Source organism: Stigmatopora nigra, chromosome 13, assembly GCF_051989575.1.
Source record: "Stigmatopora nigra isolate UIUO_SnigA chromosome 13, RoL_Snig_1.1, whole genome shotgun sequence".
NCBI lineage: Eukaryota > Metazoa > Chordata > Actinopteri > Syngnathiformes > Syngnathidae > Stigmatopora > Stigmatopora nigra.
In genome coordinates this window covers 3,316,483-3,330,522 of record NC_135520.1, presented here as the reverse complement: position 1 = coordinate 3,330,522, position 14,040 = coordinate 3,316,483, and the positions used below count along the sequence as shown (strand labels likewise).

Below are 14,040 nucleotides of genomic sequence, written 5' to 3'. Positions count from 1 at the left end.
ATTCAAAAATGTTTTTTTAAACTTTAGAAATAAATTAACACGACAGGGTGGATACATTACATTTAGAAATATATAATACATTCACTGGCTTTCTTTGTTCCTTTATAAAAATGTTTTCATGTGCCCTTTTTGGCACAAGATGGCACTCCTCTTCTACTCTCATCCTTAATGTGGAAGCAGAATGAAACAGCCAATCAGAGCTTCACGTTTCTTTGGACTTTGGGTATGGATCACCATTGATGGGATGAGTTGGAAATGATCTTTTTTGGCTCTGGACAGGATTGAAATGGGATAACTTGGCACCAATGCCTACATAAAAAACAACAACAACAAAAAAGAGCAATCTGATGAGAGACATTTGGTACTGTGATTTGAGCAAAGGCAGTGATGGAGATGCTGAGGTTGCTCGTTAGATTAGAAGGAGGATGGAGTGCTTTTTGTCTTGGCAGATAATCGATAATTGGGCAGACTGAAGGAGAGAATGGACGAGCACAAGTGCAGTTTTGCCCCATCTCATTCGGTATATAAAATCAAAAAGCTATACATTTCAAAAAATATTCTTTTTGAGCCTCCTAGTAGCAAATATTCTCTTGTGCTTAAATCTAAAATGGAAACTATTTTAATGAGTTTTTTCACTTAAAAAGTACATTTTAACAAATATATATGACTTTTTATTGACATTCTAAACTCAACTGAAAATGGAACCATTCATTTATTCATTAAAAATGTTTAAACTTGCTTTAAAAACCTTAAAACAAACAGAATCTTTCATTTTTCTTGAAAAAGGAGAATAAATGTCACTTTTCTCCATGTATCTATAATCTGCATCAGAATGTAATGAAGTCAACTAGCAAGATTCACTTTGGCAGCCCACACAAAGAGAGACACAGTGGGCCAAATTTGGGCCCCACCCCGCCACTTAAACACCTGTGCCCCAAATAAAACTGTATAAGATTTAAAGACTTTGAAAAGCCTGTCTGCCCTCCGTTCATGGCGAGGATTTCCACAAGGAGACTGGCGCTTGCCTTTCTCAATTATCGACCGGCTTTATTAAACATGACACGAGCAAGCTTTAATCCAACCTCAATTTTCTTAAAGCCGTTCTCTTCCTTTTTTTCAGCCTTTTGGAATCTAAAGATATGCTAAGATTAACATTAAGAAAACTGAAAATGAGCACAGATTCAAACTGATTGACTCATTTATGAAATTATCGATATTTGGGTCACAATATTCTGCAGTAAACTAATCAACAACAACAAAATATCATTCTGCTATGGATTTTAGGTCGAATTTTATCACCTTTTTGATAAAATGTTGGTAGAAATAGGATAGTGAGATCATGACTACAGGAAAATATCGTCCGCGGTCACGATCCGTGGCCTCTCCACCAGCTCTTGTGTCAGTGAACTCACAACAATGGGCACACGAGATTTGATTGTCACTGCCAGTTGGCCGTGAATGTCGCGTACACTGCACGGCCGTGGTATTATTTCATAACCGTTCATAACTGTTACGCAACAAGACCATTCCTCCGAGAATGGAAAAGTATTGGAGTAGTGTTATATGGAGTGCAGTCGTATAGTGATAACGCAGTACTCTATATTTATGACTCATATATACAGTATTTTTGCAGACTAGAAGTCCCACTTTTTTTTCCTAGTTTGACTAATACTCAAGTGCGACGTGAATATGTTTTTGGGGAGATGTATACCAACAAGAGGCAAAAAAAACGGGGTTTAAATACACAGACGAGAGTTGATGACAATCACAGACACTAGTTCTCCATTTAACAATTTTTACTGTTCTCAGTGATGGATGTCAATTTGGCATGTGACTTTTTATACTTTTATATTACTATTTATGTTTTTTTTTACTGGGAAAACTCACTTTGTGGAGTATCACCACCCATTGCATTGTTTATGATGACAACAAAGGCTTTTAATTTTGATTTGATGGGCATCCAACTTGGTTACCATATTTTCACGACTATAAGGCGCACTGCATTATAAGGCGCACCCTCAATGACTTTTATGTGCCCTTATAGTTGTGAATATTTAGATGTAAAACACTATCAATGGCAACCTACACATTAACACATAAAAATGAATAAAAAGCTTTAAAACGACTGCCCAATTTCTGATCACATGATCGTTTTGGGACATCCCTAACACATTCTCTCTCTTTCTCTCTCTCCCTGCCTCCTCCCTCCCTCCCTCTCTCTCTCTTCCTCTCTCTCTCTCTCTCTGCCTCTCTCTTTCTCTCTCTCTCTCGCCTTCAACTTCCAGGGCTGGAGTGTCCCATTTGCACTCCCACTGGCAACCGAGGAGGGCATCATCATCACGTGAAGAAGCGCGACTGGCATCCCAGCAGCCAAACAAAAAGGAAAAGAACAACAAGAAGAAGAAGAAGAACAGCAAGTGGAATGAAGCTGGAGGGGAGAGCGCAACTTTAGAGATGTGGATGTATGTGGGTGATTCGCCGCTCCTCATCCCGCTGCCTCGCTCCGTCCTACGCTGTCGACACCGATATTATTGCATCGCCGCCGATTTGGACTAGGATCGGCGGAGGAGGAGAACCAGGAGGAGGAGGAGGAGGAAGAGGAAGAAGAGGAAGAAGAAGAGGAGGAAGGTGGTGTCCCGAAGACTTGACGCTGTATGGATGCCGCATCCGATCGCATCGCCGACGGGAATGTCGCTCCAAGATCTCACGCCCTTCACTTTAAGTTGTTGGCCTCTCCTCTTCGCGCACTGCCTTCTCTCGCTGCTCTTACTCTCGTGCCAGGTAACACGCAATACTTTTGCTTATTTGTATCATTTTTCATCTTTCAAACTACTCTTGTACACTTGGTACTTCTTTATTAGGCGAGTCATCATCTTGTTTTTCAGTTCAGAGTTACTGTTAAAATTTGGCTTAGGCTTCCAATGTATTATAATGACATTGTTTTTCTGATTTGCCTTTATTTGTAAAAAAGAACTGTCCAATTCAGCACTATCAGCAATAAACGTGCCATATTTCCAAAGGGTACATTGACCCTTTGGTCAAAATGATTAAGAGAAGCTCTCAGCTCGGTTCAGGATAATTCCAGGCCACTGGAACATGGCCACAATGACAGACTTCTTATTTGATTTGCGTCAAAGACGAGTGTTCCCAAGCAAGGCTTCTGCCTGCCCGACTCAATGCTCAAATCATCTTGCCAAAATATTGACAACAGGATCATTCACTTTGGGTCAAAACGAATACTATCACATTCCCGTTGTCAGCAAAATACTAAAATCACGTCCACTGCAATTCTACAACACTAAAACACAATAAAAATAGGCTCTTTTAAAACTAAATAGAACAAAAAACAACCACTAAGAATGTCGAATGAATAATTTTTTGTAAATACACAAAACTTACCATATTTTTTGGACTATAAGTGGCACTTTTTTCATAGTTTGGGACAAATACTATAGTCATACATACATAGTCATACCTACAAACATACAAACATACATATTAATATATGCATACATATAAATGTAGCCTGTTTTTCTCTATTTTACTATTGTTAATTTATATTCTTGGTTTCTGATCATATAAAAAAATGGCCTTCCCAAAATTGCGACTTTATAGATTTATTTCCTCTCCATTGTGTATTCTTTGGCTTATAGTCAGCAAAATACGACAGGTTGTTGACACTCCCCTGGCACGCAAATCCCATCCAAACACTAGCGAGAATGCGCTATTGGTGGTTGGTTGTGAGCGTGATTTGTGCACAAGCCATAAGCTGGCGTATGTTAAGTCGAGTAACCTGTGCCTCCACGCTGCTGCCTACAGATAACGATGAGTGAGCTGTTGCTCACACATACACATACGCAGCGTTTGCAGGGTTCACATGTAATGCGATCCGCTCGAGTTTCCGCCCACTCGCGCTCCTCGGGGCGGCCTGCTGCCCACTCTGTCGGTGGGCGGGTGGCTCCTTACGGGGATTGCAGCTGGAGATGCGTTACTATTCTGCGTGAGCCAGTCACAACACCAGCGGGAGGAGCGTGGAGGGAATGTTGAGCGTGTACGGTGCATCTTGCATTATGAGGACGCCATCTCACTCTGTTTTTGTTTTTTCCCATATCTTGCAAACAAAGGGCGAACTCCAGAGGTCATGCTCGCAGAGTGCGGCGGAGAAAGTTAGCCAACAGTGCCAGCTGGCGTGCCATTGTAGAAGATACCCTCCGCTCCCCCCGCCGCCGCCTCCGCCGCCTCCCCCCCGGCTACTGGGCACCACAGGTAAGAACTCCCAGCATCTGTCTTACTTCCTCTGCTAAACTGTCTTTTCTCAAGTTATGAGGGAGATCGTGTTTGACTTTTGGTGCGATGGGATTTGTTGTTGTGGTGTTTGGGAGCTGGCAGGATGCTGAATTTAGTAGGCCTGACCTTAGGGAGTACCCAGCTGCCCGAGAGATGGAAAGCCTGCTGGGCCGCCACGCTCACTGGCTCCATGCGAGGGTTTCCCCCAAAGGACCGTCCTTGATTAAAACACAGATGACTTCATTAAATTAGTTGTCATTTGATCAAGAGAAAAGGCTCGTTAGGCTTTGAGTTTGTTTGCGCCGAAAGGCCTTTTACAAAAATAACTTTTTCTCCGGTTTTAATTTGCCCAACTGAGTGTATACATGTGCACCAATGTGTGTGTATATATAAAAATATATTTATACGTATATATATCTCAGCACAATTTATTAACTTGTTTTTTTTACCTTTATTTATGTCTAAAATGTCTTTTCCTGTGTCTGTATTCTCACCCTCTTGCTACTGTGACAGTGAAATATCCCAAATATGGGATTGAATACATTTATCTAATCTAATTTAATCTAATCTGTAAGTAAACACGCATTTTGGATATAAAGAAAAAAAGCAGATTTTAAATATGTTGTTTTGTTATGTCTATAGGTCACTAGGTCCCCAAAATAGTGGCATTTCCAGTCTATAATTTCAATATTGAAGTATTTTTAGTGATTAGGTTCCTTGCATTTGAGTCCTTTTTGTGTTCTTGTCCCCCCCAGCTGACTTTTTGTTTTGAAGTCGAACTAGCGCTCTTGTCGCTGTTTTTCAGTGTCCGAAAGCCCCATATTCTGCGAGTCAGGCGCGCTGAAAGTCGATGTGATTTGTGCACGGGCCCCAGGCCCCGTAAAGAACAGCCCGTTGAAATATGGGCGACAGGCGTTGCTGATGATGCAGCCATTGTGAGCTATTACCGCCACTCTTTAGAATCACTCACCCCGAGCCCTTAACATCAGGGGGGATGACTACTTCATCATCAGTGGACAGCGGCGGAAAGGTTTTCATCAATCTGCTCCAGACCGTTCTAAAAAAAAAAGAGAAAAAATACATTTTTATGGGCTGCTGTTTGTGTTATGACCAACCAGTTGTCTCCCATTAAAAGAGGAGTCATAGACCCCCCTTTTATGATTGTAGTCAAGGTCAATTCAAGACTTTGAATGCTCACTTTTTCATGTTTTTAAAGATTTTGTGTTTTTTAGCACATGATTTACATGACAGAGGTCATTCCAATTGAATGCTTTTATTATTATTTTAAATGTACAATGAAATGTAAAGCTTCACCATAAATAAATGGTCATAAAACCAGGAAATAGGCATTTTTGACTCTATAATAGTACTCAATATTTGGAAAATAAGTAATTTTTAAAAAAAAATCTGGTCTTTTCTTTACCCTATTAACTATTTTAATCTTCATTTTGACACCAATGTTTCTGGTGGAAAAAAAACCCAGACAAGCAGACCCATTTAAAGTATTTTAACTCCTTTACGAGACTGTTTAAAAAAGGGTGGAGACATGATGAATAATTCAAGCCGACTTTAATCCGTCTAACTACCTAATTATCCTTCTTTTCTTTCATCTTGGGCCTGAAGTTGTGCTCAAAGTGTAATCTTTAAAAGGCAATGAATATGCATGGATGATAAAAAGTGGGACATTAAGTGGGACCTTATTTATATTCTACAAATGGCTTCTCCTTCAAAGCTGAGTCTTACCTCAAAATGGAATCAATCTCATCAGGGCTTAATTAACAAATGTAATGTTGACTCCAGAGACTAATTCATTTTTCACTGCCTATAATATCTAAAAAGGCAAATTTGGTATTATTAACACTATTCTCGAGCATCCTTTTCTTCTTTTTTCTTTTTCTTTTAATTTTTTTTATCTAAAGACAAGTCATTTTGCTTGTATATTTTAGTGTTTTGCATGTTTGCATGGCTTAAAATTGTCCTATAACTGCATATGTTTGGTAACCAAACATTTTATTAGATGATAGAGAATGTTGGATGGATGGATGGATCTATGGATGGATGGATGGATGGATGGATGGATGGATGGATGGATGGATGTATGGATGTATGGATGTATGGATGTATGGATGTATGGATGGATGGATGAATGAATGGATGGGTGGATGGATGATTCGATGGATGGATGGATGGATGAATGGATGGACAACACATTCAAAGTGGCTGACGGAGTGAGTGGGGACATCAAATGTGCAAGTGTCAGGGAAGCTAAATAAATTATGGTGTCATGTGTATGGATATGATTGAGTGTCGAGTAGAAGAAGTGGTGAAGCCATGTATCTCTTCTTAACAAGATCCATCTCTTCTTCTCCCCAGTGGCAGAGCCTATGGTGCCCTTGGTGAGACCATGGTGGACGGACATGGACTTTGTCGTGCTGGGGACGGTGGGCTGTGCCTCGGCGCTCTTCCTTCTCTCGGCCGTCATCATTTGCTACAAGGCTATCAAGAGGTAAGTTTGTCTTTTTTGGGAGGTTGAAATTGTGGCAGAAATGGTGAAAAAAAGAGAGAGAAACAGTGGAAAAGTGTTAAGCATGTTTTGGTTAGTCTCCATCTATGTTTGATGGCTGCTTTTGAATGTTGGTTCTTTGTACAAGCAAAATAAAAGTTCTTTCTTTGAGATTCCCAAATAAAGGCTTTTGAGCTTGCCAAATGGATGTACTCTGAGATTTGGAGGATAAAGGAACACATTTAAACGGCACTGTAAAGAATATGTTGTCACGTGACACACCAAGGCTGACATACTTTGTTATTTTCATTTGAATATTTTATATTTATGACCTACTTTAGTGTTTTTGTACAGATACAATGTATTTTACAGACTGTTTTCATAGTTTAGATGTCCCTAAGAATAATTATTTTATTATTATAGGGTTTTTATTTCATTTTCTGACTATTTACAGTTCGACCTGTATGCATAAATATACCATTGGGACATCCCTAGTATACACCATTTGAAATAGTACCTCATATCTTGTTGGCAAAGAGGGAAAGCAAAGAGGAATCCCACGCGTTAGAAAATGTTTTCCCCATTTTGGCTTATTAGAGGAAAGGCGGCGTGAAGTTTTGGCCCGCGGCAAAAGCCAGACCTATTTATCCTTGTGCCATTCAGTGTCACACACGTACTTGGAATTCCGCATTAATGTTGGCAGACATTTAATAAAGAGACTCTTCTTATTGCGTGCATGCATGCGGGCGACCATCCATAAACATCTTGGCAGAGGCGGTCTTGGCTAATTTAGTAACATAGGAACACACATATCCTTATTTGTTATGTATTTTTTATCCAATACACATTTGAATGAAAACATGGGTCTTCTTACATATGATATCATTTTAGTGAGTCATTTTTTGACTCAATACAAGAGTACAAATGACCCAAAAGATGAACGCCAATGAAAAATGTGTAAAACCTGAACCACAATATTAAAATTATTGAATATTTAAGATATAATTGACATCTTGGGAATTCAGTCCTTCTTCTATAGCAGATATTTAAGATGTATTTCACCTGTTTTACACTTAAATTGTGTTCTGGATGATTAGATTGACCCTAACACTTGACTTTTCAGTTCTTTTCTAATGCAATATCACTAACTGTAACTTTGTTACAGTATGAAATTAATTTTACTGCCCTATTTTAGACTGAACACACTTTACTCTATAAACTCCAACAAGACGTTGAAATGAGGGATAATTCTTGTGCGCCCTCATAGAAATTGCACCCTAGGCACTCGCCCACATCGCCCTTGGCAAAAACAGACCCTGCATCTTATCATACTTACACCCCCGTTCAAGAATAAATCCAGATGTATGTGGTAAATCGTCCAATTGTTTCATTTCCTCCTGATAAATTCACCTTGTTGTATTTTCTATTTATTGACGTCTATTCAGCTTCCCTCAGCAGAACTATCTTCCCGCTTTCTCCAAACAGCAAATAGGCAAAGTCAGGCAGCGGAAATAATGGCTGGTTGGCTCAGGAATTCATTATGGCAATTCTCCAGTCCCCTCCCACCCTTCCGTAGCCAAGGGGCACCTTTTTTTTCTGATGCAGCAGAGGAAGCAAAGTGTTGTTGCAATACAGGCTCCATCCTTAAAGCCGCGTCATTATTTATGAATTAATTTGCGCAGTCATTCAGTTGCAGGCCACATCTTTTATACATGCACGCAACGCAGGTCGTGTCCTGAAGCCCCCCGACGGGTTACAGACTGCGTGCAGACTTGGGCGCAAACATTACTTAAAAGCTGGTCCAGTCAGAGTTAATCACGCAGTCATTTGTCAGAGACGAGCCATCTTAGGATAGATGGGTTTCCGTTGGAGTTTGGCACGGTTTGCCCTTATCATTTCAGAGCTCGGGGAGAACAATTGGCGACGTGAAGCCGGCCAAGAAAGGGATGGAGATGCTTGGGGTAGGCCAAACATAGGGTAGCCATTTTAGCCTGTTCTAAATATTTGGAAGGCGGAAAATGACGGAAAATATTAGGCAAGAGTGTGTGTTTTTGCTAGACAGTGACGAATTAGTTCTATATGTTAATTAGTTCCTATGCTGGTGAACCTGGCTTCAAGGTACTGGTGTCAAACTCAAGGCCCGGGGGTCAAATTGAGTGTTCTGTATGATTTTGCTACTAAAGCTTCTTTTGGTTTGTAGACGTTGCTATCAATTTTTGCTGCGATGTAGAATTTTGCTACCATTGTAGTCATATTATATGGTTTAAATGGTCATAGTTATGTTTATGGCTAAGCATATTTTGATGGTTTTTCAAGTAGTGGGTCACTGAGCAAGAAGAGGCTGAGGAATGACCCTAAAGAAAAAGAAAATGACCTGTAATGGCCTTAAAATGAACAAAAAGTGACTTATAAAGGCCTAAAAAAACAGGAAGACTGAATATAAGTATTTTGGTTTCAGTGCTATTTACAGTAGACTTCACTGGACTAGACTTTGAAACTCAAAATGATGATTTGATTCAATATCCAGAGCCTTTTGGGAAATTAAAAGTATCCCTATATATCACCATTTCAATACACTGTCCCACCCCATGTTATATATTATTCCCCCAGGCCCTTAATGCTTCATACTCCCTAAATAAAATCCTCAAAATAAGCAGCCCAGACATCCAAAGAGGTGAGAAAATCTGACAACAGGCCACAATCCCATTGCCCTTTTTTTTTGGGATCATCTGCACCCGTCACTCATCTGTCACAAGCACTCGGGCCCGATCGAAGGCAAAACAAGGCAAAGAAAAGACACTTCCCCACTCTTGTATTCTATTGAGACGCCACAAGGGCAGCAGTAGGAACAGCAGGGAGGCTGGTGAGTGTGCGCAAGCATAAAGAAGAGGATCAGACACATGCTGCCTCTCGGTGTTGCCGTGGCAAAAGACGTGAAGCCGCTTTCCCTCTCGGCTGTCTGCCAACCCAGAAAGCCAAAATAAACAAAGCTCAGCCCGACGTGCTAATGGAGCGAGATGCTTTTCCTAATCACTTAGCGCTCCGGGAGGCTCGTCTAAAAGCCGATATTACTCCACAGCTGCTCCCGACTGATTCCAAGGGCGGTTCAGTACATCCAAAAAACTTGTTAAATGTTCGTTTAGGTGGCTTTTAAAGTCACATTTCTTGATTTTACGCCATTTTTGTTTTGGTTAACCTCCATTGTGAATATTCCTCTGATTTCCAGATGGTAATTGGAAACATGACATCACGTGTCCTCATTTTATGACAAGCCAAAACTTCAAACGGGACCATGTGCTGTGATTGCACAGCTTTCTTATAAAATATTCATCTAACATATGAAGTGCGGTGTTGCCACCTGCCACCTGTCAACAGCTTGGCATCCATTATTGAAACCTTGGAGTGGGTCCATCGGCACCCCCCAAAAAAGGATTGGTGCTGTCCAGTGGCCTTGGGGAACGGTGCCAAAATACTTTGTGGTCCAACAGATTAATTATGAATAAAACAAAGGAAAATTGGGATATTTAGCGAATATAATGAGTGATATACATAGTTAGAAAACTAACTAATTCAGTGGTTGAACTAGGTCAAACAATTATAACTAAGTTAGTCACAATTAAATCTGATTATTTGGTTACATGGTGTAATTCAGCTTGTTTTGATGCTTATATTCATTGTTTATTTAGAGTGGCGTTGTAATGGTTTGTTTTGAAAGTGTTTTATTGACTGCAACTTAGAATTTTGGATTATTCCTATTTTAACTTTGCCATAATTTTGATCATTCTTCTTCTTAAATACACATCGGGGTCCTGCAAGGTCTGAGAAGGTCTTAGCGACCAGTCGTTTGCTTTTGAAAGACAAGATGTGGCTCAAGGCTCCTCCTGTGTTGGAGAGGACACTGTACGTGGGACAATGACTGTACGAACTGTATTCACATGTGTCTGTGGAGTTATATAAAGCAGGCCAGTGGAGGGGGTCGCCCCGCAAGGCACACAACACTGGACAAATATAATAAGCACAAAAGAGCAGAGGAGTGGATAAAAGAGGCTTCATTGAATGATAGCAGCCTTCAATTCGGCCCATTTTTAGTTTTGCATTAGGAGCTACTTTGCTTGTTTAGACGGTCTCACGACAAGGAGGAAAGAGGAGGTCATTTGGCATTGCAATGTCTTTCCCTTCCTGCAATCGTGACCTTTGAATAGCCATCTTATTAGAAAGAATCGTTGAGGAAATCTAATCAGTGTGTCGGGTGACTCTAAAGTCCGTTTTTTTTAATGGCGTGGCCTTTAGTTGATGAGGGATGCGATATGAAATGTTGATGGTTCAAAGGATGGCATTTGGCAAGTTTGTTTTTGGAAACTGGGGCTGATATTTGTTGAAAACGTTAACCAACACATTTGTTATTACGTTTGATGCTCTTGCTCGGTGCTCGGACGTTTGGTCGCCGGTCAAATGGTGACGGATAGTTTACTGTTGAAACCAGCTCTCAAAATTATATTCATGAGAGAGTTTAATATCTAAGAGAGAAAGTTTAATATCTAAGTACTGTTTAATATCGAAGTACAGTTTAATATCGAAGTACTGTTTAACATCTAAGTACTGTTTAATATCTAAATACTGTTTAATATCTAAGTACTGTTTAACATCTAAGTACATTTGACCCCCGACCAAACGTCCAGTCACGCCTTGCTCAAGGGTCTTGGAAGTCCAGTCATAAACTTTTGTGATTGAGTGTCAATTCTTTGATTGACGGGATCCCAAAAGGTCAAGTATAATTGGAACTATTTTATTATTTGTGATCATAAAAGTGCAAGCAGCAATCATTTATGGACAGCACAATCTTTCTCCAATGGGAGCCAGTTTGTCAACCTATTATGCTTAATAGTCTTCCAAAATAATGACTCTTTTTTTGACTCTTTTTCCAGGAAACCGCTACGTAAAGAAGAGAACGGAACAAGTCGCGGGGAATACGCCATGAGCATCCGCAACAAGAAGGCCATGGGTACAAACAACACTGTGCTATAGACTCCATTCCAGCTCGGAGCAGGAAGTGACAGCGTCCCCCATCTTTCAGGCCCCCTCCCTGTTCCTCAGTGACCCTTCCGGCCTAGAACGCCACCTGGTTTTTGCGAGCCGAGACGCCAGGGAAAAGCCACAAAAGGCAAGTGAGGCTGAAAAGCATCCCGCTGAGAGTGGGCGTCGCCTACAATGGGCCAATCTGCCACGACCTCATGCGGTAGAAGCGCGGACGATAGAGCGGCCCCGCAGGCGCCATTTTGGGTCGAGCCAAGCCATCACACGCAAGAAGTAACGTGCATGCACTTTTTACAGAGAATGCAACTTTTTCTTTGGTCTTTTTTTACATAACACACCCTCCATTTTGACGGGGTAACGCATTTCGCTCCTGGCTTGAAGGCGGCGAGAATTCATATGACTATGCAAGTTAAAGAAATCCCATATTTTGAACAAAAAAAACCTAAAAAAATCAAAAAGGAGACAACGTCCTCACCTTCGCAAGACTCCTTGTAATATATACTTTGGTGGTTTGGCTATTTATTTTCTCGATTTATTTTTCTACCAAAAAGATATTGTCTATGGTATATATATACAGTCCTTCACATTTGTTTTTAATGTGAATTATTTATATGATATTTTAATTTAACGCCATGGCAGAAAAATGGCATTGCTTGTTTGGCACTGTGTGTTTGAGAGTTTATGTTTAGGTGAATGTGAGTTTTTTCTGCACCGCATCACACTTGTTCTATTTTTATGTTTTCAAGTCATTTCAGCACCAAGGTCAGTGACACCTCCAAGGTACAACTCAATCCACTCTGGGCCTCCGACCTGTCGGTAATGTGTTTCCCATTGAGATTAATTCAAAATAGAAACAATCTATCCATATTTTTCTAAGTGTGAAGGGATTTAGAACAAATTCCAAGATTTTAGTGGATTTTTTCTAAGTCTTAAGAGACTTAGTCAAGAAAATGGTCAAAAAGTAGAAGTAAAATTCACCATTATTTGGATCTTTTGAATAAGATAGTGTCTTAAATTTTCCCTGGGAGGCTCAATAAAGGATGAGCTCATCTAATGTTGCTCTTATTTGACAGCAACTAGTTAAAAGTCAATCAATAAGGTGCACTTTGTTTTGCCTGGATTGTTTTAAGAAATGATGACTCGACGGTGGTCTGTCAATTCAGCACAATCAACGTGCGTCTACACCTTTCATCGACACACATACAATATATTAGTTTATATTATTTATACATATACACACAAACTGTATATACAATATACATAAGTATACACAAGACTGTTATTGCTGATCATTTGCTCCCACCCTCCTAGTTCAAATGGATTGACATCTACTATAAACAATATACCCATTTAAATTTGATTTGAAATCCTAGCATTTGATTGGCTAAAACTGTTTTGGGGGTTTAAGAAATGTGAGCTGCTCATAAGACAAATTAAAAATCCAACTGATTCCAATTATTACTATAAAAGTGAACTATTCTATAATGAATAAATACACAATGATTTTCAAAATGGATTTGACAATATTTGTAATCTTGTCACTCACAACTGGTCAGCCATCACCATAGAAACCAGTAGAGTGACATAGTGACAATATACTTGGCCTATAGTCAAAGATCAGGTTGCACCAATGTGTGTGTGTGTGTGTGTCCTTTAATTCCCCTCTGAAATAACACAACTGAATCTAAACTGTCGTATCACTCACTGCAGCTCTGCATTGTTTTTCCCACTTTAATTCTGTGTGCAAAATGCTTACAAAGCAGTCAGTTAAGCATAGTTATTGGCTAATTTGTTGAAAAAGGACGAGCTTGCATTTAAACATGCCCAGGTAGTCTCCAACAAGCACCCTTCTAACATTTAACATCACTCAACTGTAGTCGGGAGACGTGCCTGATGCATGAATGTAAATATTGCTATTTAAATATCTGCCTTCCGGACTGTTAATTCATTCATAATTGGGGAACGCCGCTACTGTTTTTAGACTTGTTGTCATGTTGTCATGTTAATGGAACAAGCCATTCATGTACATATGGCAGTGGATACTCCAAACTCACACACTTTATGCATTACAAAAAAACAGAGAGAATAATGTGCATACATACGTTGGTATCCTGGCTGAGTTTTGTAAATAAAAGTGTACATATCAACGGAGCTTTTTTAGCTTTTATTGTGTTTAAAGGACATCACTGCTGTTGCACTATGGGGGGTATTGAAAA

The 14,040-nt window shown here is 39.9% G+C and overlaps 1 protein-coding gene across 1 annotated transcript; it reads left to right on the top strand.

Moving 5' to 3' along the window:
- Positions 1-2,281: 2,281 nt before the first annotated feature.
- prima1 (proline rich membrane anchor 1) lies at positions 2,282-13,986 on the top strand. The gene is made up of 4 exons (XM_077732060.1): positions 2,282-2,781; positions 4,125-4,266; positions 6,661-6,793; positions 11,716-13,986. The coding sequence occupies exons 1-4, from the start codon at positions 2,659-2,661 to the stop codon at positions 11,813-11,815; spliced, it is 498 nt and encodes a 165-aa protein (XP_077588186.1). The 5' UTR covers positions 2,282-2,658; the 3' UTR covers positions 11,816-13,986.
- Positions 13,987-14,040: the final 54 nt, after the last annotated feature.

Bases quoted from the DNA above. Each gene is read 5' to 3' on its own strand.
- prima1 (XM_077732060.1), top strand. From the start codon at position 2,659: ATGCCGCATCCGATCGCATCGCCGACGGGAATGTCGCTCCAAGATCTC. The intron at 4,267-6,660 runs GTAAGAACTCCC...TCTTCTCCCCAG, and splicing joins CCGGCTACTGGGCACCACAG to TGGCAGAGCCTATGGTGCCC. The intron at 6,794-11,715 runs GTAAGTTTGTCT...CTCTTTTTCCAG, and splicing joins TGCTACAAGGCTATCAAGAG to GAAACCGCTACGTAAAGAAG.